This window comes from Monodon monoceros, unplaced genomic scaffold (genome assembly GCF_005190385.1).
Source record: "Monodon monoceros isolate NGI ecotype Baffin Bay Population unplaced genomic scaffold, NGI_Narwhal_1 Super_Scaffold_13, whole genome shotgun sequence".
Classification (NCBI taxonomy): domain Eukaryota; kingdom Metazoa; phylum Chordata; class Mammalia; order Artiodactyla; family Monodontidae; genus Monodon; species Monodon monoceros.
Genome location: NW_021703769.1, coordinates 73,692,127 through 73,720,060, shown reverse-complemented (window position 1 = coordinate 73,720,060; position 27,934 = coordinate 73,692,127). Strand labels below are relative to the sequence as shown.

At 43.8% G+C, this 27,934-nt stretch overlaps 1 protein-coding gene across 1 annotated transcript in view; it reads left to right on the top strand.

The window, feature by feature from the left end:
* Positions 1 to 27,934, top strand: part of AUTS2 (activator of transcription and developmental regulator AUTS2) — a 1,114,904-nt gene that overhangs the window by 1,058,017 nt on the left and 28,953 nt on the right. Inside the window, 1 exon segment of the mRNA XM_029220383.1 lies at positions 27,626 to 27,932. Coding sequence (XP_029076216.1) covers positions 27,626 to 27,932 — 307 coding nt within the window.

The following is a 27,934-nucleotide window of genomic DNA, read 5'->3' as shown; positions in this document are numbered from 1 at the left end:
TTGTATTTTGGATGGAAAAGGGCCTGCAGTCTCTTTTGGCTAAGATACCTTTTAGTTCTCAGAATCCTTTTAAACTTCAAGAACATAGGGTCAAGCTGACAGCAAAGACCTTGATTCCCATGCTCATGTCACTTGAAAGCCCACTGCGTGTGCCGGGCTTCCCGTTACGCTCACCCATTCAGATCTGTGACAACCCTGGAAAGTGTCAGTATGGAAACATAAACATCCAAATGCCCCTTCTGCACGCCCCCCTTTTTTTTTTACATCTTTATCGGAGTATAATTGCTTTACAGTGGTGTGTTAATTTCTGCTTTATAACAAAGTGAATCAGCCATACATATACATATATCCCCATATCTCCTCCCTCTTGCTTCTCCCTCCCACCCTCCCTATCCCACCCCTCTAGGTGGTCACAAAGCACAGAGCTGACTAGGTATCTGTTTTACATTTGGTAGTGTATATATGTCCATGCCACTCTCTCACTTTGTCCCAGCTTACCCTTCCCCCTCCCCGTATCCTCAAGTCCATTTTCTAGGTCTGCGTCTTTATTCCTGTCCTGCCCCTAGGTTCTTCGTGACCTTTTTTTTTTTTTTTTAGGTTCCATATACATGTGTTAGCATATGGTATTTGTTTTTCTCTTTCTGACTTACTTCACCCTGTATGACACACTCTAGGTCCATCCACCTCACTACAAATAACTCAATTTCGTTTCTTTTTATGGCTAATATTCCATTGTATATATGTGCCACATCTTCTGTATCCATTCATCTGTCGATGGACACTTAGGTTGCTTCCATGTCCTGGCTATTGTAAATAGAGCTGCAATGAGCATTGTGGTACATGACTCTTTTTGAATTATGGTTTTCTCAGGGTATATGCCCAGTAGTGAGATTGCTGGGTTGTATGCTAGTTCTATTTTTAATTTTTTAAGGAACCTCCATACTGTTCTCCATAGTGGCAGTATCAATTTAAATTCCCACCAACAGTGCAAGAGGGTTCCCTTTTCTCCACAACCTCTCCAGCATTTATTGTTTGTGGATTTTTTGAGGATGGCCATTCTGACTGGTGTGAGGTGATACCTCATCGTAGTTTGTTTTTTTTGTTTTTTTGTGTTTTTTTTTGCGGCACGCGGGCCTCTCACTGCTGTGGGCTCTCCCGTTGCGGAGCACAGGCTCCGGACGTGCAGGCTCAGCGACCATGGCTCACGGGCCCAGCCGCTCTGCGGCATGTGGGATCTTCCCGGACCGGGGCACGAACCCGTGTCCCCTGCATCGGCAGGCGGACTCTCAACCACTGCGCCACCAGGGAAGCCCCTCGTGGTAGTTTTGATTTGCATTTCCCTAATGATTAGGGATGTTGAGCATCCTTTCATGTGTTTGTTGGCAATCCGTATGTATATCTTTGGAGAAATGTCTGTTTAGGTCTTCTGCCCATTTTTAGATTGCCCACCCCCTGCTTTTTAATGTAAAAGAAAACTGTACCAGAATGAGGTTGGGTGTGTGGGGGGGGGTATTATGTATATTTTGGCGTTGGGTCGGGGTTAGGGGGTGAGCTTGGAAAGGTGTGATGAGTATGGTTGTATGGTAATTTGCCATCTTATCTACTCACTGGAAATAATATTTTCCTTGTTGGACCACTCAGTGAATTAAGAGTTTCCAGGAATAGAAAGTAAAGCCATAGAATAACTGTAAAAAGTCCCCAAGTTAATTTTTCAGCTGTTGTATAATATCTCCCTGAGTCATTTTATTGCCTTTCCAAGATTCTCAAACTCTGTTCATCATTATCTCTGCCTCTTTTAAAAAAGGCAGTGACTTATTAAAGAGGTTGTTATGAGACATAGAAGGGCTGCTTTAATGCTTCATAATTATCTAAACTTAAATTTAGTGAAGGCCTGTAAAAGGTTAAGGAAGAAGTGTTTGCTATTTTAAGGTAGTAAGGGAGATAATTATAAGCTTTCAACCCGAGGTCAAGATAAGAAGTAAATCTGAAGGAGGGAGAAGGAAGTCTACAGTCCCTCAAGTGGAAAGCACAGCTCATTCTGAGGGTAAGCGGCCTCCAAGAATAAAGCCCTGCCCCCAAGGAGCACTGAGAGAGATTACCTCTTGAGGCAGGCGCCTGGGAGATGCAGTTGGTTCACTGTTTTTCCTTCGCCTTACTTAGATCTTTCTAAAATCCAGAAACAAACAAAATGAAATTGGCTTTCAAAAGAATGGGGGACATGGCAAATTCAGTTGGTTTGTTCAGAACCTCCCCTCTGTCCTTCCTGTTTGAGAGCAGGAGGGGTGATGAAGGGCAGCAAGAGATGTGCTTCGGGGCCAAGGTTGGGTTTCCAGCCGTGACCTTCCGGGGGGTAGTCCTGTTGGTTTTTTAGGGATGTTACGAGGAACACTTTGGCCTTTGACGTTAGGGCTCTAGTGGAGAGTTTACTTATGAATCAAGTTAATGCCGGATGCATCGACCTGTCTTCATCATGCCCTGTGTCAGGGGATGCATCTCTATCTTAAACATTATTTTCCCTAGAACTGAAGCACACGTTGGCTTTCCTGGGGTGCTTTTGTGTCTTCCTGAGATCCCCCGCTTGAAAAACAAAGCACATGGGGGCAGGCAAATAATAAGTCATCAGAATGCCTGTTGAGAAGGGAAAAGAAATAGAGCTAAACAGACCATGTTCCATGCACTTTGAGAATGACCTGTTTGACCCAAATGGAGAGAACCACAAACCTTTGAGAGACAAGAGACTTAAGAAAGGGAAGTTCCAGAATTAGGAGGCTAAACATTAGTTTATCCAAGTTAATTTGGAAGATTAGATCAGTTACAATAAAAATTCTTCATTTGATTAGCAGTGGGGAGGGGCAAGTGAAGTGTGGATTTGAAAAATCTATAAAGGAGGAGGAAGTGACTACTTCTATTTTTATTTATTTATTTATGTGCGTGTGTGTGTGTGTGTGTGTGTGTGTGTGTATGTATGTATGTGTGTACCTATAGTACTTAGAATATGATGATATCGTTAAAAGACCATTAAGTTACAATCAGATTATCCAAAAACAAATCCTATTTTCACATAAAAATTTAGTATAGGATAAAAGAGCCTTTATAAATCAAAGCGGAATGGGAGGAAAGATTATTCAACAGATGGTTAGATCTTCGGCTCACACCAGAATAAATTTTAAATGAACTAAAGAGTCAGAATTGCTACCAAAAAAAAAAAAGCCTGTCATGAAAATCTGTAGATCATATATATATATCATTTGTTTAGGAATAGTCATTATGAAGAATAGATGTTGGAATAAAAGTTAATTATGGTGCCAAATGATAGAAAATATGTATTGACGGGAAAGACGAAATAACAGGCATGCTTTATTGCTGATTGTTTTATCAGTTGCGACCAGGTATTTCTGTGTTCAGTCCTCCAAAGTCAGTGGTGCGGTTGGATTATTTGTGTAGAGAAAAATGTACTTATATATGTTTTAAGTGAAGTTCATCCCTATTTTTTTAAAATGTCAGGTCAGTGCTTTTTATGTATAGTTGTTAGTCCATCCAAATAGAAATGATTTAAGGAAGGATTTATTCTGATTGATGGAGTCATTAGTTGAAAGACCTTGCCTGTGGTGCTGAGAACGCCGGGTAGGAAAGGCTGGGCTGTAATGGGAATGAGAAATGTCTAGCTGTTCATTACATTCCTGAAGCCGGCTTATCAGAGTTGTATTTCCTGTTTCATGCACTTGGGGGGAGATTGTCTCCACAAAGTGCATCTCTGACTTAGATCTAGACATAACCTAGATTGATTGCACAATAGAGTCATAAATGCACCCTTGCTTCCCCAGTGCCTGACCTCCTCACCTCTGCATCCTCCTTGTAAATCACCCGGCCTTCATGAGCACCCTCTCAGCAGCTGTATAAACAGAGAGGAGGAGTCTTGTTGCCCGTTGCAGTCTCCCTGTTAGCCAAAAGTTTTACTTTCTCCAATGCTGCATACTCTATAGTAGTATCTATAGAGTAAATTCTGCATAGTCCCTAGAATTACAGTGGAATCAGAACTTCATATTTCAGGTCAAAAGGAATTTATTTATTTTTATGAATTTATTTTATTTATTTTAATTTTGGCTGCATTGGGTCTTCGTTGCTACGAGCGGGCTTTTCTCTGCTTGCGGCGAGCAGGGGCCACTCTTCGTTGCGGCGCGTGGGCTTCTCGTTGTGGTGGCTGCTCTTGTTGCGGAGCACGGGCTCCAGGTGCGCAGGCTCAGAAGTTGTGGCGCACGGGCATAGCTGCTCCGCGGCACGTGAGATCTTCCCAGACCAGGGCTCGAACCCATGTCCCCTGCGTTGGCAGACGGACTCTTAACCACTTCGCCACCAGGGAAGCCCAGGAATTTATTTTTGAAGGCCGGTTCGCTCTATTATTTGTAGTATGAGATGGAAGTTGCCCGACCTCTTGTATCCTGTTCTCATTTGTTTGTGATTTTTTTTTTTTTTTTTTTTGCGGTATGCGGGCCTCTCACTGCTGTGGCCTCTCCCGTTGCGGAGCACAGGCTCCGGACGCGCAGGCTCAGCGGCCACGGCTTACGGGTCCAGCCGCTCTGCGGCATGTGGGATCTTCCCGGACCGGGGCATGAACCCGTGTCCCCTGAATCGGCAGGCGGACTCTCAGCCACTGCGCCACCAGGGAAGCCCTCATTTGTGTGTGATTTTTGGAGGAAGGGATAGTTGCCAGATTGGGCTGACATGCATTTTTCTTTACTGCTCTGCCATGATATACCTTCTCTGTTATCAAGGAGTGCACAGGATGTTGAAATGACCTAAAATCCAGAGGGAAGGGGTAGCCAGGAGGAGAGGAGAAGCCCATCTCTGTTTCAGAGCCCTTGGGCTTCATAGTTAACCTTGAAGATGGAGAAAGGTCATTGCCCATTTTATCGATATTGTGATTAGCAGTAAAATATTATAATGTAGACAGACTATTACACTGCAGCCAATAAGCAATAAAGAGAAGCATTTTAATATACAAATTAATTAGATTTTAAAATTTAGGCCGTAGGAATGAACAAAGTCCTCTACTGAAGGCTTCTACTGAAGACGTTCTTAAAGCAACTTTTGATGAGATGAAAAAAGTTCAGAAACTGAAAACTGAGATGAAGAGGTGTGGCCGAGTTGTCCTTAGACTCCTGAGTGCAGTTAGGAGACTTTGAAACTTTATGGGCCTTTCTGCCATCTTTCCTAGGAACTAGGAAGTGAAGTCTTCCCAGAAGGCCAGGCCCAGAGGGAAGTTACAGACATCAAGTTGGAAACGTGCAAACGTCCCGTGGTGCCAGTTCTCTCCTGTACATGAGGAGACAGGGTGGGAGGGAAACAAATGACCATCCTCACTGCTTTTCTTCCTGCTGCTAAAACCTGTAAGTCTAAGGCTGTCTTCTCTGATTGGTCAGGGAGACAGGTGTTCCCGCTGGAACAGATGAACGGGCTCCATGGAAGCGCTTAGGTAACCGTAGCATTTTTTTTCTTCTTGGCGCATACTAAGTTGTTGTTTTCTTCCTTGACATTTTGGGCTTATGACATACATATGTGTTTAAAGTTGTGTGTTGGGCCTAAGCGGCTGGTGGAGTGAGTCGATCTTTTGAAAGTTACCTGCTACCTGTGAGGTACGTGGCCAGCACGTAGAGAGGCAGTGTGAATCCCTGTGCGGAGGCCCGGGGTGAAGCTCAGGGGATGGCACTGGCCTGTTGGGCTCTTTGCTGCACAGTGCAGGGTTCCAGGCTCAGTCCCTGGGGAAGTGGGGACAGTCCAGGGGGGAGAGGTCGCCTCGTGTGCTAAAGTGGTTATTCCATCACGTTTCTCACCACGGGAAAGGTGCGACGTTGGAACTTTAATTGTGTGGTTTTTCTAGTCACTTAAGTCCTTAACAGTCTGGAATGTACTTGCTCAAATAGAAGGACATTAATGTGGTGTAAAATGTCTTTTCCACGTTTTTATGGTACATGGAGTGTGTGGCGTATTCCAACCCACTTCTTTGTGGAAGCCACACCTGCTGGGAAAGTTTGAATCTGCTCTCTGTCACTCTGGCGATCTTTCCTGTTCTGCGTTGGGCATCCGGTTTTAGAGAAATTTCCGAGCAGCGCATCTTCTGGAAGGATCACGCATATTCTGGTGCTGCCGGAACAAGGGATGCTTCGTGCGTCTTTTTCTGTCTTCCCCACACACCAGTCGTGGAAACATCACACAGAAGGAAGGGGTTTGGTGCTCCCACTAGAAAGTCTCGGCCAGAGGCAAATCTCGATCTGCTTCTACCAGCTCCTCACCTTGAGTCAAAATGAATTTTCCTTTCGGGGGACCTCAGTCTCCAAAGGAGAGCCTCTGGGCCTCTGCCAGAGCAGCAGCTTCAGTGGAGAGAAATATGGGGGTTCCACACAGGCTCCCCCTCCCCCATGGCCCTACCGCCCTCATAGAGGTGTTCCTTGCAAGGCTCCAGGGGAGGAAAGGAGAATGCAAAGTCTTTGGCTGGTGGGAGCATGATACAGGGGTAAGATCGTGGATTGGTTACCTGTGAGTACGCTTCCTGACCTCTGCCTTAGGCTTTTTTTTTTTTTTTTTTTTTTTTGCGGTACGCGGGCCTCTCACTGTCGTGGCCTCTCCCGTTGCGGAGCACAGGCTCCGGACACGCAGGCTCAGCGGCCATGGCTCACGGGCCCAGCTGCTCCGCGGCATGTGGGATCTTCCCGGACCGGGGCACGAACTCGTGTCCCCTGCATCGGCAGGCAGACTCTCAACCACTGCGCCACTAGGGAAGCCCGTTATGCTTTTTTGTTTGTTCTGTTTCATAGATTCTTTATCTGGTTAAAAGAGGGGCGGGGGCGGGGATCAGACAGCGTGACGTCAGTGATGTGTCTGGCTCTCCAGTTATGAATGGAGAAGAATTGTAACGTGCCCAGAGTCACAAAGTTCAATTTTAGTAACTTGAGTCATAGAACCTTTTGGTTGGAGGGAGGTTCGAAAGGTGGTCTAGACTTAGCCGTTTGTCTGATGATGTGTGACTCTCCGATGTGTGGCTCCCTTGCCAGGTGGTCACGAAGCCCAAGCCGGAACCCCCCACCTCCACCCTCCACCCTCCGCCCAGAAGCCTTTCCGGGAGCGCTGTTCTATCTTTGGGCAGCTGTAATTGTTAGAAGAGTCTCCTTAATGCTGGGCCCAAGCCTGTTCCTCGTGTAGCTGTTCCCCTTGGGGCCATGCAATACAAGTCCACTTCCTCTTCCAAAAGACAGCCCTTCAAATACTGGAGGGGACAGCAGTGTTCCCTGCCTGCAGCCACCAAGGAAACGTGGCTTTGGTTCTGTTCATCACCCTCTGGATTTGCCCCGGCTTCTGTGCAACCCCTTCAGAGGAAGGTTTGCCAAGCCTGCTTCTCCTGCCCTGGCTCACTCCGTGCTACCATCCGTACTCTCTCATCTGTAGACGTTTGTGTTAAGACAGACAAAACTTGCGTTCGAATTGCCTTTGACCGACTTGGAGCTTACTGCAAAGTGAGTGCAAATAAAAGAAAGGAGAGGCAATGCTCCGTAGTCCTGAAGGTTTTAGGTATACATTTAACAATTGGTGCTATTGTAGTTGCAGTATTTTTTTCTCTTTTAACCCATCGTTTCAGCTTGTTAAGCTTTGGGGATTTATATTTCTGTCATTAAGAGTTAGTCCGTCCTTCCTTTGTGATTTCAGAGGACTCCGTGATGCCTTTATTAGAGCTTTCACTACATTGCATTATAGCTATTTGTGTCTTTCCTCCATTCAATTATGAGTTCCGCCACGATAGTCATCCTTATCGTTTTTCTCTTCTCTCTCCAACACTTAGTTGTTGGTAAGTGCTTAATACATTTTTGTTGAGTGAATGAGTCAAAAATATTTGCTTTCTCAACGTTTGCATATTACAAATAACTTAATTGATAAGTAACTTGAAGAGGGCAGTACCCAAAAGCCCTTTTTGCAGCCCACCAGACACTTTCCCCTGGACTGACTGTTGACCTGTTCTTTGCCATTCCTTGTAAGATGAGGTTCGTTCTGTCACAAATTCACTTAACTGTATAGTCAGTTCTGCTGGAACGTTACAGACGTGTTCCTGAAGAAAACCACTGTGCTATCCTATGCACAGCAGAACAACTAAAACTACAGGACCTATGGGGAAAATGGGTTAGAGGTGCACAAATTTCATCACTAACAGATTTTTTTTTTTTAAAGACAGGAACCTTACAAAAATAGTAACTTAGTTTTACACACGTTAAGTGGTTAAGAAATACATAAGTCGTGTGGTAGTTCTATTTTTAGTTTTTTAAGGAACCTCCATACTGTTCTCCATACTGGCTGTATCAGTTTACATTCCCACCAACAGTGCAAGAGGGTTCCCTTTTCTCCACACCCTCTCCAGCATTTATTGTTTGTAGAGTTTTTGATGATGGCCGTTCTGACTGGTGTGAGATGATATCTCAGTGTAGTTTTGATTTGCACTTCTCGAATGATTAATGATGTTGAGCATTCTTTTCATGTGTTTGTTGGCAATCTGTATATCTTGTTTGGAGAAATGTCTATTTAGGTCTTCTGCCCATTTTTGGATTGGGTTGTTTGTTTTTTTGATATTGAGCTGTATGAGCTGCTTGTAAATTTTGGAGACTAATCCTTATACCCTGAGAAAACCATAATTCAAAAAGAGTCATGTACCACAATGTTCATTGCAGCCCTATTTACAATAGCCAGGACATGGAAGCAACCTAAGTGTCCATCAACAGATGAATGGTTAAAGAAGATGTGGCACATATATACGATGGAATATTACTCAGCCATAAAAAGAAACAAAATTGAGTTATTTGTAGTGAGGTGGATGGACCTAGAGTCTGTCATACAGAGTCAAGTAAGTCAGAAAGAGAAAAACAAATACCGTATGCTAACACATATATATGGAATCTAAAAAAACAAAAAAAAATGGTCACGAAGAACCTAGGGGCAAGACGGGAATAAAGACACAGACCTACTAGAGAATGGAGTTGAGGATACGGGGAGGGGGAAGGGTAAGCTGAGACAAAGTGAGAGAGTGGCATGGACATACATACACTACCAAATGTAAAATAGCTAGTGGGAAGCAGCCTCATAGCACAGGGAGATCAGCTCGGTGCTTTGTGACCACCTAGAGGGGTGGGATAGGGAGAGTGGGAGGGAGGGAGACGCAAGAGGGAAGAGATATGGGGATATACGTATATGTATAACTGATTCACTTTGTTATAAAGCAGAAACTAACACACCATTGTAAAGCAGTTATACTCCAATAAAGATGTTAAAAAAAAAACCAAAGAAATACATAGTGCTCCAATAAATGTGGCATTTACCTTGAAAAGGGCTTGAAATTGGCTTGTGGACGTGGATGTTGGAAGGATTACAGCCTGTGAGTTATCTTGAATTGGTGGCAGGAGGGCTGTCTGAAACCGGAGGGGAAGTCGTGGCACCCGGTGTGGATGGGTGGGACTCAGGGTCCGTGGTGAGCTGAGGTCGCTGGTGGGGGTTTGAAGTTTGTATGTTCACTGTACTCCCGTGGACTCGGTTCAGCTGGGTGCCGTTTTCTGCATTCACCTAGGGTTTCTGGAAGACAGAATTGCACATAAGCAAACACAACATTCACATTGGCACAAATTCACACTTTCAAAAGAAGCATCAACAGCCGCCCCAGTTTCTTCATTCTGTTATTCACTCGATCAGTAAAACATCGTTTGCTTCTTAAAGTATTCCAGGCACTGGAAATATAAAGATGCAGAGGATAGAATACCTGCTCACTCTCAAGAAGCTCCTGATCTTAAAGGCTAACTTATTTTTTACCAGGAGGAATGACAATAAATGTTAAAGAGACAGACTTGACTCATCCAGACATTTTCCAGTCTCCTCCAGCCAGGAGACTATTTTATAAGTCTGGTCCCTTGTTACCATTAGCAGGTTTCTCCAAAATCTGCAAGCTAGAGTTTGAATGGCTCTTACTTTTCAGTTAGTGTCTGTTTAAGAGATAGTTTTTGTAGGATCGGCAGAGCAAAGACTTGGATTGTGCCCATCCAGTTTGGGGTTTAAAAATAAAATTTCACTTCATATGTACATGTGTGTGATTTGTTGATGGCCTTAATTGAAAACAGACCAATGTGCCAATATAGTCACAGACCCTTGAAACTAGAAGGGTCACCTTCTCTTTGATTCTTTGATTCATTTGAGGAAGCCAAGGCTCTGAGAGGTGAAGTGATTCACTCAAAGTCACTTGGTTAATTAGTGGCAAAGCCAGAACTTGAATCCAGTTAATTTTTGAACTATAGTATATTGCCTCTCAAACTTATGCCGTAAGGGAGATGTAAGTTCTGTTCATTTAGGGAGAAATCTACACTGAACTTCCATTATTTCCACTTGTCCATCTATTTATTGAGTTTCACGAATCCAGTTACTATTCATAATAGGCTTCCCATTGTTTTGTTATTGTTCTTTATAAAATCTGGTACTACACAGACTCACCAAGGTGCATCTTCTCCAGACTCTGCGCTCTGTAATTACATGTCTTTGTTAGGGCAGACAGAAAATTGCACTTCTTTGTACCTAAAAAAGATTTAAGCATTTGCCGTGAATTGATCTGTGGTTTTGAGGGGGTAAACACCCCCGGTTATGTTTGTGGAATTTGTGGTGCATTCCAGAGGATTAAGATGTCATTGCCTCTAGTCAAGACATGCTTTCTTTTCCAGTTGGTGGGTTTTATTTTGTTTGTATCTGTTCCCCTCATCCCAGCCCCCATCGCTGACCATTTGGAAAATTGTATCTGAAGGACACCTTTGTGCCGGGTCCACAGTTTTAACTGGGGCCCTCATGACCCATTGGCTTTGGCTACTTTTACTGGGAGCAATAGTCATTTCTAGTGTTCAGGAATTTGAAGCAAAGGATTCGGGTAACACCTCCAAAGATCAGGAAGAGATGGTTAAAAATGTGAATGATAATTTCCCCCTCCTCCTGTTTTTTTTGCAAGAGAAGAGATGAGTATACTTTGAGCCCTTAGTGTTTGCAAAGCATTTTCAAATTGTTCTCACTTTTTGGAAGGCCCTGGGAGAATTTTTTCCCCCCCTCAGGGGATATTTGAATTCTAAGCCCAATGCTTTTTCTTTTTCTAAATAAATTTATTTATTTTATTATTTTATTTATTGTTTCTGGCTGCGTTGGGTCTTCGTTGCTGCGCGCGGGCTTTTCTCTGGTTCCGGCGAGTGGGGGTTGCTCTTCATTGCGGTTTGTGGGCTTCTCACCCTGGTGGCTTCTCTTGTTGCAGAGCACGGGCTCTAGGCACGCAGGCTTCAGTAGTTGTGGCTCGTGGGTTCTAGAGCGCAGGCTCAGTAGTTGTGGTGCACAGGCTTAGTTGCTCCGCGGCATGCGGGATCTTCCAGGACCAGGGATCGAACCTGTGTCCCCTGCACTGGCAGGTGGATTCTCAACCACCGCACCACCAGGGAAGCCCTAGGCCCAATGCTTTGAAAACACCAAACTCTAACTGGAATCATTTGTCCTAAGTGTGATTGTTGGGAGAAAGTAGTTTATTGATCTGAGTAAGTCAGTATCTAAAGAAACGTAACCAGTGTCAGTAATTAAAAATAGATCCTCCAGGGGTGAATGACGTGTAGCCATTTGTCTGTGGTGAGGTGGACATGCTTCTCTGTGCAGTGGCCTCTGAAGCCACCGAGGTTACAGGCAAGCATATTCCCGATTTGGGGACATTAGAGTAATACCCACTGTTTTATCTTGCTCTTTCTACGCTGCCTTTAAGGTCAGGACTTCAGAATGGCCTTGAGTTCTGGTTTAGGATTGAAAACCTTCCTTGGCACCTTTAAATTCAGTTAGCCAATATGGCTTCCGTGCACACGGGTGGGTGTAGCAAGCCGACTGTTAAGTCCAACGAGGCTGCAAGGTGCATGCCGTTGTTGAGACCCACAAGAGGGTGGGACAGTAGATGAGCTGAAGAAGATGACATTGGAAACAGCAACAAGAACTCTAAGCCCCTGTCATTTAGGCTCTGACAATCTCTTTGTGTCTTTGTTAGTTGAAGTGCCTGCGTCCCTCGTGGGAATCATCACTTGGCAGTGGTCTGCAGTCCTCACAGGGCTGACTTTCCCCCGTAGGAAAACCTTTTACCTCTCACGGAGTCAAGATCTCAGATTTAAGCGGTGCTTGTGGTCAGGTGAAGGAGCAGAGTTTATTCCAGAATCCCCCGTCTAACTGTTCTTAGGTGGACACACATATCCTGTCTTCCTATCTTTGGAGGGTGATCCTCCAACTTCCATTTCAGTGATGCATTTCCAAAGGAAAATTGTGATTTGACCATTACATTTTCAATTTGTGAATCTTTCTTGCAGCTTTAAAAAAATTAACTCTTATCCTTGGCTTTATTGGAGAAGTCCCTATTTTGTAAATCTTTATTTCATGATCTCCCAGTTTGATTTATACTGTGTGTGGGTGTGTTTCCTAGTTGTATTTGGCAATCATAGAGATTTTTATCGTACCAGGCCAAAACCCGTCTCTCCCCCCTCAACCGCGTGTACTTTGGACTCTGTCATTGTTCAGGTACCATTCTTTCTAGCATTCATTGCTCCTTGGTGTTTCATTGCTATGTAATTTTTCTATTAAGTTTTTAGCAGTTTTCTTTGGCTAATTTTAAAAAATTGCTTACTTTGTTTTTTTCATAATGAATGTATTAAGCTGATTGCACAGTTATTTGACTTTGTATCATGTTTCTGGATTTAAAGCCAGTATTCTGTTGAAAATTTAAATACTGTAGAAGGTGAAAAGTAAAAATCCTCTGACACTTCCCCATAACTGTTCCCCAGGCTAAAAACTGTTTATATTTTCTTGTTTATTTTTTCAGTACACATAAAAGTAGACTTGTACTCATAAAGATTGTAGACTACTTTATACTTATTTTTAAATTTTATTTTATTGACATATAGTTCATTTACAATGTTGTGTTAATTTCTGCTATACAGCAAAGTGATTCAGTTCTATGTGTGTGTGTGTGTGTATACACACACACACACACACACACACACACATTCTTTTTCATATTCTTTTCCATTATGGTTTGTCCCAGGATATTGAATATAGTTCCCTGTGCTCTACAGTCGGACCTTGTCATGTATCCATCCTATATATAATAATTTGCATGTGCTAACCCCGAACTCCCCCAATCCCCTGCCCCCCTTGGCAACCACAAGTCTGTTTTCTGTGTCAGTGTGGTCTGTAGACTACTTTAGATCCAGAATGTAGACCATAGGCAAATACCTAAAGAAGCTTTACCTACCTTTGATTATTAATATATATATATATATATCCTTTAACATTACATGCTTTTGATTGCCCTGCTTTTTTGTTATGCAAAAAACTCCAAAACTGTTAGAATCTTTTATGATTCAAAATAGAACGTTAGGTTTATTATATATCGAAAATGGATCCTTAAGCTTCATAATGGCTTCCAGTTATTTTGCATTTGTTTGTGTTATATACTATTATTTTATTGCAGTATAATGTACAATTACGGAAATGACTCCAAAGAGACATGATTTTTCTTGCTTATTGTGTAATTGTTTATTATTTTTCTCATTATAGTGATTTTTTTCCCCCTTTTGAATTGCATATATAAAGAAACTTGCTTAGATTTTGTAAATTGATTATTATGTGGCTAAAGAAATCAAATATTTTTCAAGTGCTCACTCTCTGGAAGACATTGTGTTTAGGATTGAATAAATGGAAAGATTTTGAGATCCCTCATCCTCTTCTCAGAAAACTAGGTGTATTAAAATACCAATAACAAAATGTAGCAAATGCCTGGTAAGTCCCACAGTCATTAAACATCTAGAATAGAAGTTCATCAGAGGGCTTGGGTGGTTGCCAGGGGCTGTGGTGACTGCAGAAGGGTTAGCGAGCCGGTGTGACTGCAGCAGGACTTTGGCAGGTGGCATTCAGAAACACTGGCGTGTGTGAGAATGGAGAGAGCAGAGCACGAAGCTTTTGGATGGTGGGTGGCCAGGAGCAGAGGGAAAGTGCAGCAGGGGCCATGGTGAGCGGTGGGGGTCTATTCTAGGTAAGATGAGAAGCCACTGGAGAGTTTATTTTATTTTTTAATTGAAGTACAGTTGATTTATAAGGTATTAATTTCTGCTGTACAGCAAAGCCATTCAGTTACACACATATATACATTTTTTATATTCTTTTCCATTATGATTTATCATAGGATATTGAATATAACAGTAGTTCCCTGTGCTAAACAGTAGGACCTTGTTGTTTTATATACAGAATGGTCTATATAAAAGCCTCCATCTGCTACCCACAACCTCCCACTCCATCCCTCCCTCACCCCCTCCCCCTCGTTCTCTACGTCCATGAGTCTGTTTCTGTTTCGTAGATAGGTTCATTTGTGTCATATTTTAAATTCCACATAGAAGTGATATCATATAGTATTTGTCTTTCTCTGTCTGACTTACTTCACTTACTATGATAATCTGTACTTGCATTCATGTTGCTGCAAATGGCATTATTTCATCCTTTTTTATGGCTGAGCAGTATTCCATTGTATATATGCACCACGTCTTCTTTATCCATTCATCTGTCAATGGACATTTAGGTTGTTTCCATGTCTTGGCTATTGTGAATAGTGCTGCTATGGACATAGTGGGGCATGTATCTTTTTGCGTTAGAGTTTTGTCTGGATATATGCCCAGGAGTGGCTAGATCATATGGTAATTGTACTTTCAGTTTTCTGAGGAACCTCCATATTCCGTAGTGGCTGCAGAGAGTTTTAAACAGGGGATTGACAGCATGATCTGGTGTATATTTTAAAAGCTCACTCAGGCCACTGAGGAACAACAGATTCTGTAACCGTTGTTTTCTTTGTGTTAAATGGAGTTATATAAGCAGTATTCACACCCAGCCACTGATTACTGTTAAGGGGGAATGAAAACAGGTCGATCTGTGGTTCTGGACTTCAGTGATGGGGACGGAGGATCCAGAGTTGGAGTGGGAGGGGATAGGCTTGATTTTAGTCCTGTCGAGCTGGGGATGGAGATGTAGGACAGCCAGGCAGACGTGGATGGTCCTCTAGCAGTTGAAGAAGAAACAAACGGATGCCATATTACCTTCTGTTTTGAAAACATCTCTGAACATAAAGTTCAGGGATTTGCGGATGGGTTTACGTCATTGTGACAGTACGTGTCCCAAGTCTCAACTTGGTTGTCTGAGAGCATTTGGAGGCACTACTGTTCTGATGACTTACTCCAGCTCCAGCTCTATCCAAGGACAGTTATAATTTCCTGCTCTTTATTTCTAGAGGGTGATTTTAAGCATTTCAGATTGGAAGGGTAACTCAAGCAGAAGGGCAGTTTCGGAGCCCAGAGTGCTAACCTTACGCCATGGAACCCAGTGGGGTTCCAGTTTCTAGTAGGCTGATGTCATCCCCGTCTTCACGGCTTTCCCAAACCTTATGGACACGTAGCTTCAGATTTTATGCTTGACCATATTTCCTTTCTCTGTGCTAAACTGAGGATAATGAAGTAATGACAAGTGATGAAATAATGGCAAATGAAAATATGGCAAGAGTTTTTTTTTTTCCTACCAAGTATTCGTTACATGGATCGTTTATAGAAAGTCAATTTAAGGATTGGTTGACTTATCCTTTGAAAAAGATAAAATATTCCAAATATAGGGAACAGCACAACACTCCCCCTCACTCTGTTTTTCAAAATCTCTTTCAACTTCACAAAATCACAGCTGGGAATAAGCAGATTTACTTCTTTTGTTCCTAAGGAAAGTTATATCTATAGTCATCTGGGGTAGGGATTCTTAGTTTAGAACTCTTTCAGATGTGGCATTGATTACAATTTGTGCAAATCAAGGAGATAGTGTTTATTAATCTACAGGTGAAATGTTTTAGAGGATCGGGTTCTGCGAAGGTCAAGGAAAATAAAGAAATGATGTTCTCCCAAGGAGTGTGCTACCAATACCTTATTTGGGAGCTCATGGGATCTCAGAAGTCATCTAGTCCAGGCCCCTTCCTATTCCATGACTAACTCCTCAAAACTCTTGTCATGGTCATTCAGTGTCCTCTTGGACACTTCCGGTGAAGAGCAAAATAGAACATTAGCTTGGTTCCCTGTACGGCAGCCCAGTCTGTTTCGGGTTGAAACCTTCTTCTACAGTTATGTTTATGTCCTTTGGTCCTGGTTCTGCCATACCATTCACAAGAGACCTACTTCCTGTTCTTTGTGACAACCATCAGGCCCTTCAAGGCAGCTCATGGCCGTGCTTTGGGCCAAGACTCTCTAATTCCCTGTTCTACACAGTGAGTGATCCAGGGAACATGCATGGAGCCAGGATGGGAAGCATCACCACAAATGAGAGCTCACTGTTGCTGGTCTTCGTGACTATGTTCCATATTGGAGGTGCCTCCTGATTTGGTGGATGATACAGCCACCACCCACCATCCCACCCGAGGAAGAGTGGAGACAGTTACTTCCAAGCGTGGGTCTTGGGAGATGGAGACACGGAAGAATTGGCAGCCTCATGAATGGCACCCCTCAGCTATGGGGCTTCCCGAGGCTCTTTAACGCTCCCAGCGGTGCTACAGAGCAGTGCTTTGCAGACTTGAACGTGCACATGGATGGGGGCTCTGAAGTTAACTTCCTAACAAGACCCCAGGTGATGCTAGTACTGCTGGTCTGTGGACCACACTTGGAATAGCGAGGTTGTGGAACACATCAGAATCATAGTATAAAACGGAGGACAGTTTGGGATCAGAAAGGCCAGAATTTACTTAGAGAAGCTGTCAAAGTCCTCTTTTCTCTGCTCCTCCTCCTTTAACTAAAGAATCAAAGGCTCCATGATATCAGAAAAATCGAAGCCGTCACGGATTCATGGTAGCAGCCTCTGTGGTGCTCACACATAAGCTAGTCAGACAGATTGCAGGCTGCGCAGCACCCAGGCCCCATGGGTCATAGCAGGTTGTTTGAACAGACTCGGAAGGAGTTTTGTGCTCCGTCCTCAGGAGTACAGACAGGCATGTCTGGATGCTGGCAGTGCGTTCATTGCCAAAAGATGCGCGACATTGTCTGAGGCAAAACCCACTTCTCAAGGGCAACCTTTGAGATCAGGACAAGAGTGGTTCTTGGAGTTTTCCAACCACTCTCTGGGGAAACACTGCTTTTAGGATTTTTGGTGATGCTCTACTAGTCACCAAGTGACAGCTGTGTGAACTGGTAGAAAAATGACTGAGGTCGCTGATGTCCCTCCTGGGTACTAACCCCCACCCCCACCCCGAACCCTCCGCAGCTCTCTCGGCACAGGGAGAGGCAGGGCGGAGTGGTCCATGTGCTTTGGTGTCTGTGATTCTTTCTTCCCTTCCCTCCACAACAGAAAGACTGAGTTGCCAATGTGAGAAATGACAAAAGATTTGCCTCACTCCTTCCTACTAGAGTAACTTGAGACGTTCCTTTTGACGCCCTGACGCTGACAGGAGGGTAACTTTGAGGAGATCCATACAGGGCTGTCTTGTAATACGGGTGACTCCCTTATTTTAGAGGGATGAAGTGTGCGTGTTCTCGCAGGCTCTGCAGCAGTGGCGACCGGAACCTAGGGCAGCCTTACCTCGGCTGGCACACCGCACACCACAGCCCTGCATGCAGAGGGTTAGGAAGAAACCTGGGGGTGGTGAGGATTTGTGTAGAGGGCCAGGGAGCCAAGGAAAAGCCTGGGATAGACTAGATGGATATTCCTACCTGCCAACGTCGCGGACCCCACCCAGCCTCTTTACTAAACCGTCTCAGCGATTGTCTAATCTGTGCCTGAAATCAGATGACACACAATCAGAGCGTACAAAGCAGGAGGGTAGCGTGACTGATCGTATTTCAGTAGGTCTTTGGTGCTGGCGGCTTTTACCTTTGTCTTTGAGAAAACAATCTCTGGTAAAGTACAAAGTGTTGAAAATAGGGGTTAACCTAGAGCCAGTCACTTCCCAACTTTAATGGGTGCACTAAGCTTTCCAAGGGTGAACATTATTAGCTAGATGCCTCATTCCATAGCCCCCCAAAATATCATATAAGTATTGATACAACGGACATGCACAGATCCCAGAAAACTTGCTTATTCCGTTAAGAGACAAAATGGCAAGGACACATTACACCAAAGAATTGTTTGCTTCAGAAGGTGACCAAGGGCAGGGGACCCTCACAATTATTGCCCCTTCTGGCTGCAGACGTGAAGCCCTGAGCTGATGATACTCGAAGTTAGCAGTGGACAGCAGTACAGCGAGGAAGGCGGCAGATCTATAAATAGATCTGTGCGCCTCTATGAGCTTGACAGCTTTTGAGTCCTCATTTGTACTTAGTAACGAAAATACAGGAAGGAGGGCTGCCTTTAGAAAGATGACATTCTTTTTTTCTCCCCCATATCCTCACTTGATTGTTCTTAATGTGAAAGGCAGGATGATTAGATACTAGGAAGACTTTTTTTTTTTTTTTCCCAGACATCTAAAGGTATAATTCATTGTCAGCGCCTTGATCCCACCTCTTGGAAAATTTCCAAAATAAGCAAAGGATCTGTCTTCTTGTTGTCTCCGAGTGTAAGGAATGTGTCCTGCGGCTTTTACTGCAGCATCGGCCTCGCTCAGGAGCGAACATGTTTGGTTGAAAATCCTTTTAGAACCTTTCCTTGTTGGGACCCCTGTACTGACATACAGACACAGAAGCATCAGGTCAGGTGTTGAGTGCACCCTGGTTTTAAGAGTAGTCGTGCTTGGGGTGAGCACACGCAGGGCCCACAGTGTCACGTGGGCACCTGGTCAACAGAGGAGGCTGACGAGCACAGGCGGGGAAGCTGAGACCCACGGCAGGGGGTGGGGGCAGAGGCAGAGAGGCGCTGGCGAGGGAAACCAGGCGGGAGGTGATCTTGGCCGGAGAGGCCTGCTGGTGAACATTGAGGCTGGTGGGAGGACGCAAGCAAAGATAATGGGAGTGTGCCTTTGAGGCCAAAACACGAAAGCCTGGGCTTTCTCCGAAACTGGCGTTTGGAGTTTTTGCAGTGTTCTGGGAAGTGATTGGAGATTTCAGCCTTCATACCTGGTTAGGTCTCTACATAGCCCAGAACACAGTTCACTTGATTCGAGCCTAAGACTGATCCTTGGAGCCAGTGCAGCAGGAAGTGTTACAGATAAAGTGCTTTACCGTGGATAACTCTGAGCTTCTCTGTGAACCTTGCAAATAACAAACACTGAAGTTGAAGGCCACAGGTTTCCAGACTACTGGTTCATGTGTTTTTCCTCTCTGTTCTGCGTCCTCAAGCACCAGCTCCTGGAAGGCAGGGGCTGTTTCTCATTAACGTTTGTATCCTCAGGACCTGGCACACTGCTGGGTATATGAAGTGATTCGTTTTGCCTTGTATGAAATGAAAACATGAGGCGAATTGTATACGACCTTGACATTCCTGGGTTTTTTTTAAGACTTTAATGCCCCCATCTCCACCCCCAATAGATCACAGCCTCTTTCTCTCGTCCTGATTTTGGTCCTTCATCAACATGGTCCTTCATTGCTCTTACGTGCCAGAGGCTACAAAAGAAATAAAATGTTTGCAAGCCCAGGTTGACCTGTAAGGGTGCCTTGTGCTGTAGGCGGAAGCCATTCCTGTGGGCTCTAGTCTGAACAGCCAAGGTTGATACTCCCCCGGAAGGCAGTCTTCGGTAGTAAAGCATCAGGAACATGGACATCCTCTTCAGGACGGATGCTTGTTGGTGTGAGGGTTACTAGGAATAAACTTGAATCAGATCTAAGTTCACTCAACGGCAGTCTGTTGACTTTTCTTTAACCCCTGTCAGATTAACCCCTGTCCTAGGTTAATCTGGTGAACTCAATGCTATCCAAACTAGCCTCTCTAAGAACAGCAGCCTCTAATCTGTCGGGCTCCACACAGCTTTCCCCGTGGGCTGCTGGTGTTTTGGCAGATGCAATGGCTATTCTTTCCTATTTAGGATTCTGCTTTTACTAGGAACCCTGGAGGCCCTGAGAGGTTTGCGATGCAGACTTCAGCCCAGAGCTTAGCCTCCCAGATGGTAATTAATGTTTACACAAAATGACAAGCCCAAAATGGAATCTCTTTGAGCCCTGCCAAGCACCCATCATTCCCCTGATTGCCCGCTCTTGCAGTGTTTGAAAATTAATTTGCCTTGAACAAACAGTGGGCTTTCCTCAATTTATTTGTACAGTTTCAGTGACCGCGAAGGAAGAGCTGCAAGACTGAATGTCATCCCTCCATTCGTTCAATTCATTTGTAATTGAATCTGCTGATGGAACAAACTGGTCTCTGTTTAATGATATGAAGAAAAGAGGGAGAAGAGGGAAATAAAGAGAAGTGTAGGTTAGAGAAGGTAGATTGTTTTCGGTCAGACACCATTGGCGTGTAGAGTTTTAGAGATGGCACCTAAAACACGGGGAGAGTTCAGAGTATTGGTGAATGAATTCAGGAGTGTGGTTTTCATTTTAGTAAGTATATACAAAACATGCAGCCTTTGCTAAAAAGGAGATTTTGCCTGAGGTCACAGAATAGACAACAGAAAGTGTGTTTAAGGAATGGGTATTGCTGGTAGCTTGAAATAACTGCATGTAGATTCATAGAAATCTGATGCTTCCCTATATTTCTGGGCTGTTTGGTGTTGAACATTTCAAGATTTATTGATGTTCCCATTTTTTGATTTAAAATTTGGGTTCTTTTTCTTATTTGGCTACAATCTTCATTCTTTCTATGTGGTGAGATTTCTGTGGCTCTTCCATGGGGACAAATAAGTAGAAAAGCTAGCTAGAAGATAGAATAATGTAAAAATAGGACCTGTCCAAACATTCAGATACAGATGGATGGATGGATGGGTAGATACATTGCCTAATGGCCAGTGCCCCGCAAGGTTTTCGTGATGCCTTTCAGGCTCGTTCATATTTGCTACAATAATGACCTTATAGTGGGTAAACCCTCTTAGGGCTTTCTAATCGAGTGTAAAGACCAGAAGCACTGAAACGTGCCTTGGGAGAGCTTGTCTTCCCCCCCTCCCCCTCCCCCATTCCTTCTGTGTCATCAACGTTCACCATTTCCTTTCTGTTCAAGTACACCAGTTAGAACCAGTTAGAAACACTGAGGAGTTGATGAAGGGCTAATGCATACCATATCCTATCCTCATTTCTGAGAGAAAAATACTTATCTGTCCTCTGGGTGAAGAGCTTTTCTAAAGCCTCCATCCAGTAGGTAAGGCAGTTTCAAGAGACTTTCGAACAGTCACTTTCCTGGTTGACTTCTTTAGATGGTGGAGATGTATTGTCCATGACGGAACTCTTTAAAAATATAATCCCTTTCTTTTATAATAATAATACATATTCACTATAGAAAATTTGGAAAGTTTAAAAAAACACAAATGTAAAAAATTGAATCAATGGTTATTTCTGGCTGATGGGATCACAGTTAACATTTTTTCCCCTTGATATCAGTTTATTTTTCTTGTTTCTTAAAGGTAACAGTTAACATTTTGATGCATATCTTTCTCATCTCTTTTTTTGGACATATATGTATGCATTTATATAGATAATTTTAAATATTGAAACCATATTGATAATAGTGCACTTTATTTTACTTAATAGTAATTTTGTCATGAAATATTTTCCATGAAATTAAATCTTTCTACAGTAGTTTGGGGAACACTGATCACTTACTTATTTTGCACTATACATTGTAGAAAGCACTTAACATGACTTTTTAGTTTCCACAACAACCCTTTCAAATAGTTATTGCATTTTTGCAGTAAGTTATTGGACTTCTAGAAACAGAGCAGTCCATCACAGGGACATAATGCATCTAATCTCAATCCCACCACACCCAGCTCCCTCTTTGTGTAATGTAAAAACTATTTTATAGCACACTTTTTTTTTTTTTTTTTTGGCTGCACTGGGTCTTCGTTGCTGCACGCATCCTTCTCTAGCTGTGATGAGTGGGGGCTACTCTTCGTTGGGGTGCACAGGCTTCTCATTGCAGTGGCTTCTCTTGTTGCGGAGCACGGCCTCCAGTAGTTGTGGCCCACAGGCTCTAGAGCACAGGCTCAGTAGTTGTGGCACACCGGTTGAGTTGTTCTGCAGCATGTGGGATCTTCCCAGACCAGGGATTGAACCCGTGTCCCCTGCATTGGCAGGTGGATTCCCAACCCCTGCACCACCAGGGAAGTCCCTATAGCACACTCTTATTTTTTAATTTCTGCAGTAAAATATATGGTTAATATGCTTATCTGCACACATAATTTTTAAATGTATATAAAGCCTTTAATGAAATGTAAAGGAGAAACAAATAGAAGGTAGTTTATAGTAACAGAATATGTTGGAAGTACGTAGATGCCTGTTTGCGTTAGAAGACAACGAAAGGTCAGATGCTTGAATCTGTACATAGAAGCACAGCTGTCGTGGTAATTCACATACCAGGGTCAGCCTTATTACCATTGATGTCATGATTTTCCCAAGCGATGAACAACTCAGCAATAAGACGTAACACAGCAGATGCAACAGTATACAACAGTTGCATTCCTAGAAAACCCAGTGTGTATTAAAGCCATGTGGAAAATTATTTTGTCTTTCTTTGCAAAAACAGGTTCTAGGTTTTTCAGCTGCACAAATGTTCAGTGGGACTTTAGAAAGTGAACCACGATACTGTGTGTGGTTTTACCTTCATATCATGGTACATCTAATCTCCCTGAGAGCCACTAAATACCCTCCAGTCATTGTGACAGCCAGACATACTCCAACAGACTTTGAAAACTCCCCCAAGGGGTGGTCTCCTTTAAGAGCTACCTCTTCCATGGCTTAACCTTTAACTTCTCTCTCTTTCTCTCCCCTCCCCCTCCCTCCTCTCCTCCCCACTCCCCTGCCCCGCCCCCATTTATTTATTTATTTACTTCTTTATATTTATTTTTTGAATCATAAAACACCCTAGAACATAGATTCTCAAAGCATTTGGGGAGGTATGTTTCTGAAAGCTTATAGGCCCTATAATTTTCTTGTTAGGTTCGTTCCCAGGTGTTACATGATTTTGGTTATTGTAAAGCGTATTCCTTTTTTATTTTATTTTCTCTTCACTATTGCTGGTGTGTAGGAAAGTGACTGATGTTTGTGGCTTTTATTTGGATACCTTACTGAGCTCCCTTATTAGTTCTCATATTTTTTCAGCTGGTTGTCTATGTTTTCCAGAGAGATAATTATATTTTTTGCAAACAATAGTTTTGCCTCTTCCTTCGGTTGTAGGTTTGCTGTTGGTCTTCAATTTAAATGACAGGAATCATTTGCTTCCTGTAGGTTTAGTCCACATTGTCTAGAACACGAAATGCACCTGGTACCTTGTTTTGGTTGAGGGGGTGTTGATAGGGAGTCATTTTTCAGTTTACTTTTATGATCGGCTTTGTTTGTTTCTTTAAGTCAGTTTTAGTCATTTATATTTTTCATAAAATCCATTTTATTTTAAAAGTTATTAGTATAAACGTGTGCCTTCTGTTTTCTTATTTCATATAAAATATACTCTCCGTGCCTATTAGTCATACCACTATTCAAATTCCCAGTTTTGTTTGCTTTGCTTTTTTTCCCCCTTGTTCAGACTGTTTTTAAACATAAGACCAGTTTAAAAATTTTCATAGGTAACATCACAGGATTCAAAAGTTTAAATATGCATGTATGTAGACAGTAAAATACCTCCCCCTCCCCCAGTTCTCTGTCTCTCCAGTTCTCACTCCTCCTCAAGCCCCCAAACAGGTAACTCACTGCTGTTGGTTTCTTGGGTATTCTTCCAGAGCTGCTTTATATATAAAGTAAAAATTAATACATTTTCTTCCTTTTTTTTTTTTTTTTTTGCGGTACGCGGGCCTCTCACTTTTGTGGCCTCCCCCGTTGTGGAGCACAGGCTCCGGACGCGCAGGCTCAGCGGCCATGGCTCACTGGCCCAGCTCCTCCGCGGCATGTGGGATCTTCCCGGACCAGGGCGCGAACTCCTGTCCCCTGCATCAGCAGGCGGACTCTCAACCACTGCGCCACCAGGGAAGCCCCCTTCTTCCATTTTTTATAAAAGCTAGCATATGCTCTACATTGTACATATAGAGCTCCTCATTCACTTGTACAGCTGCAGTCTTTTCCACTGCATGGATGTACCAAATCCATTTGTAACCAGAACCCTAATGATTACATTTGAGTTGTTTCCAAACGGGCGATTCAAATCGTGATGTTGTTCCACTGTGTTTATAGACCAAATTCTTACTCATCAGGTCAAGGGAACTCCATTAGTTTTTTGGCTAAATGTTGCCACATTGCCCTCCACAGAGGTTATAGGGTTTATATTCAACTAGTAAAGTAAAAGAGAGTCCAATTTCCCCAGGGAACTTGTATCCAATTTGAAGTAAAATCAAGCACATTTTTCCTAGTCTACCCTTACAATTTTTTTTTTTAAGTATTGTGTTTGAGTCAAGTTTCTTGAGATATAATTTACATGCAGTGCATTTAGCCTTTTTACTGTATAGTGTAATTCAGATTTGCATATCTTTTATTTATAAGCATGATGTTATTTTTATAAACACAAAAGAGAAATTTTAAAACCCCAAAATGTAATGAAAAAAGCTTCTAAATAAGACTAGTCAATTTGCACGTTCTTATTTCTTTCGCCTCAGCACATTTCATCTTTTGGCAAATTCAGAGCACACTGAGCAATACAAAAAGAAATTTTTTTTTTTAATGTGTTCTTGCCAATTTTGGAGAAGCTCAGTAAGACAAGTGGACTGTCAGGACGGAAGAGCTTAACTGGGAAGACGCATTTATTGAATAATTGAAAGGAAAAGGAAATGCATTGCCGATTAGCCGCAAAAATGCATGAGGCCTAGTCTGTGCCTCACGAGACCCGTGCAAATGGGGGATCGTAAAACTGTTTCAGCCCCAAAGTTCTTACCAGCCTTCCAACCTGTCGGCTGCCTTGGTCAACAGGTTGGGGCACCAAGTGTTGATGGATTGACGATAGCTTTCAGATTGAGCTGAAAGGCCGTGTTCCAGCGACAGTTTGTAGCTTTCCTAACCCTTTGCACTGTCTGTACTTAGATATTTTAACTGAATGCTGGATTTATCATTACCTGTTTTGCGTTAGGGGGCAGCATTGTGTAAATCATAGAAAAGTCACTTAGTGGTGGCAGAGTTAGCACTAGAAGTCTGCTGTCTGGTTTATTCAACAGCAAGCACGTTCCTTAACTTCTCTGGGCTTATTCCCCATCTAGTCGAAGAGGGTTGGATAACATGCTTGCTAGCTACTCACAGAACGGTCTGAGCATCAGCATCACCTGGGAAGTTCTCAGAAGGGTAGACTCCGGAGCCCTGCTCACCCCCAAAGCCGCTGAATCCGAATCTGCCTTTGAATCTGATCTTCGGGGCTTTCTTACGCACGTTAGAGTTTAAGAAGTGCTGGGATGGTCTCCCAGATTCTGGTCTTCTTCCAAAATTCTGTGATTCTCGGTTTCCCAAGCCAGTGGTTCCCTACAAATTTGTAGGGTTCGCTAGAGAGGTTTCGGTCTTGCCGGTGTACCTTGTTGATCGTCAGGGATGGCAACACCGCCACAGTCTCAGCACCACTCCTCTGACTCTAGCTGGGTTTGGGTTGGTCCTGAGACGGTGGGACAGCAGAGGAAACATAAGCGCCAACTCTGCCTTTATGGAGACTTGGGAAGCGAGCCCAAGCCTGGACTGTGCCTTCTCTTTTTGGTGCTGTTAGAATTTCCGGAGTGTTAGTGCTTTCTGCCCCAGACCTAACCAACCAGCCTGCATTGTGCGAAGCCTGTGGTTTTCGGTGAGCTCGTATAATTGCTTGCTGTGGAAAATCTTGTGAAAATGGTAGAAAAAAATGAAAAAGGAGCAGAGCCAGGATCCCTAGAGCTGGGTGTCTGCAGATAAAGGGTCTCCCTTTGTGTTGTAGGAGTTCTTCTTGTGGCTGAAGGGGGTCTGTGTCCACATCAGGAATCTTGTTCTCTCTCAGCCCTCAGGTTTTGGAAATTCATAAACTGTCAGCTTATCATAAGCAGAGATCTTCCTAGCAAGGTTCTGAAGACAGCACTGGAGAGAAACGTGTGTGAGTAGGATGTCAGAAGTCTAGAGTTGCTTTTCACCAGATGCATCAGATGCTTTATCCTTTCGTACCTGAGCCATGTGAAGAGGGGGCTTTCTTGGCATCCTGTTTGTGTAATTGTTCCACACTGTCTGTGGGACTTAAGGATAGCCAAGTTCATATTAGCTAAAAACGTGGTTTGCTTATAAGCCCACCCATTTGTTTCTGCTTTTGTGCATATTACAGGTTTGATCTGTTTTACCAGAAGAACACAAAAATAATGGATTGCTTTGATGCAAATTCCGGGGAAGAAAAAAATGACATGTGTAGATGCAAGAGGACATCAACAGAAATTAATAGGACCAGTGAGAATACCATGTATTCTTCATACTTGATAACAGTGAGATTAGAAGAGAAAGTTCATGCCCAAAGTAGTTCATTTAGGAATACCCTGAAACACCACCCTCATTTCAGAGAATATTGTGATCTATTCTCTTCCAGTTTCTAAGCTGTGTAATAACAAAAGGATGGATTTTTTTTAAGCGCAAAAATGCAGGAAAGGTAATTTTTTTCCCTGCGATGTATGCAAAAGTACTTACTCATAAATCAGTCCACCTCTTTGTATTTAATGCCGTATTTGTCTTTCATTATTCTGTTAGAGGATTGTATGGAGTTTGACTTACGGGGGTAATCAGGTAACCCCTATACTAGATGTGGCATGGAACTTTTGACCTTTGGAGGGAAGCATATCTTTTAAATTCATACAGGAGCATCTGTTGTCTACATTTCATTAGTGACTGTAGAATTTGACTTACATTTCACATCTAGGCTTGGTCTCAAGTCCAGCATCACACCCCTTGTCCTCACTTGGCTAAGGACTCCTCCAGTGGTCCAGAGGGAATTCTTTAAGAACTCAACCATGTGTAGTTGACAGTAAATTGGTCTAAATTCACGTTTGCACCTTCGATCTCAAACCCTGGGATCATCCATAGGAGGAGAAAGCCTCAGCAGTAGGAGGCCTGACGTTTGACCGGAAGTTTAGCCCTTGCTAAACAGAAAATTATTTCTCCAAATGTCAGGCGGGCTCCATCAGTCAGAATGGAAAGGGGGAAGGAGGCCAGGCCGATAAGAGACATCTGTGGGGCTAAATAACTTTTGCTTCGTGTGGCTACTGCAAACACTTCTCCTCTGTGTAGTCAAGAAGTATGTTTGTTTTAAAACGAGAATCAACTTGTTGGCTCTTGTTTCTGAATTTTGCCGCACAAAAGGCTTTGTCAAGGTTAAGGGAAACATTCGTTTTTCAGAGTCTGGTGGCTTCTCTGGCTGGTGGGCCTTTCTCCCCCAGGGACACGGCTGCTCCCAGCGGTAAAGACAGGACAGCACCGGGGACGGCCCAGTGGGCACAGATGACCCGGGCCCGGCGTTGGCTTCCACTCACGCACCTGCCTGTGCTTTTCTCTCTGCTCGCCCCGCACAGATCCGGAGCTCGGTGTCGGCGCGCTACCCCAACACGACGGCCGCGATGCGGGGCCCATTGTCCCCAAGATTTCGGGTCTAGAGAGGAGCCAGGAGAAGAGCCAGGACTGCGGCAAAGAGCCCATCTTTGAGCCCGTGGTGCTGAAGGACCCCCGCCCTCAGGTCCCGCCGCCCCAGCCCCAGGCGGAGCCCCCGCCCCGAGCGCCTTCTTCGGACCCCGCCTCGGGGCCGCGCGCCGAGCCCCCGCCGCCGCCCCCCCCGCGCCCCGGCGCCCAGCCTCCGCCCGCGCCCCCGGAGGCCCCGCCATAGT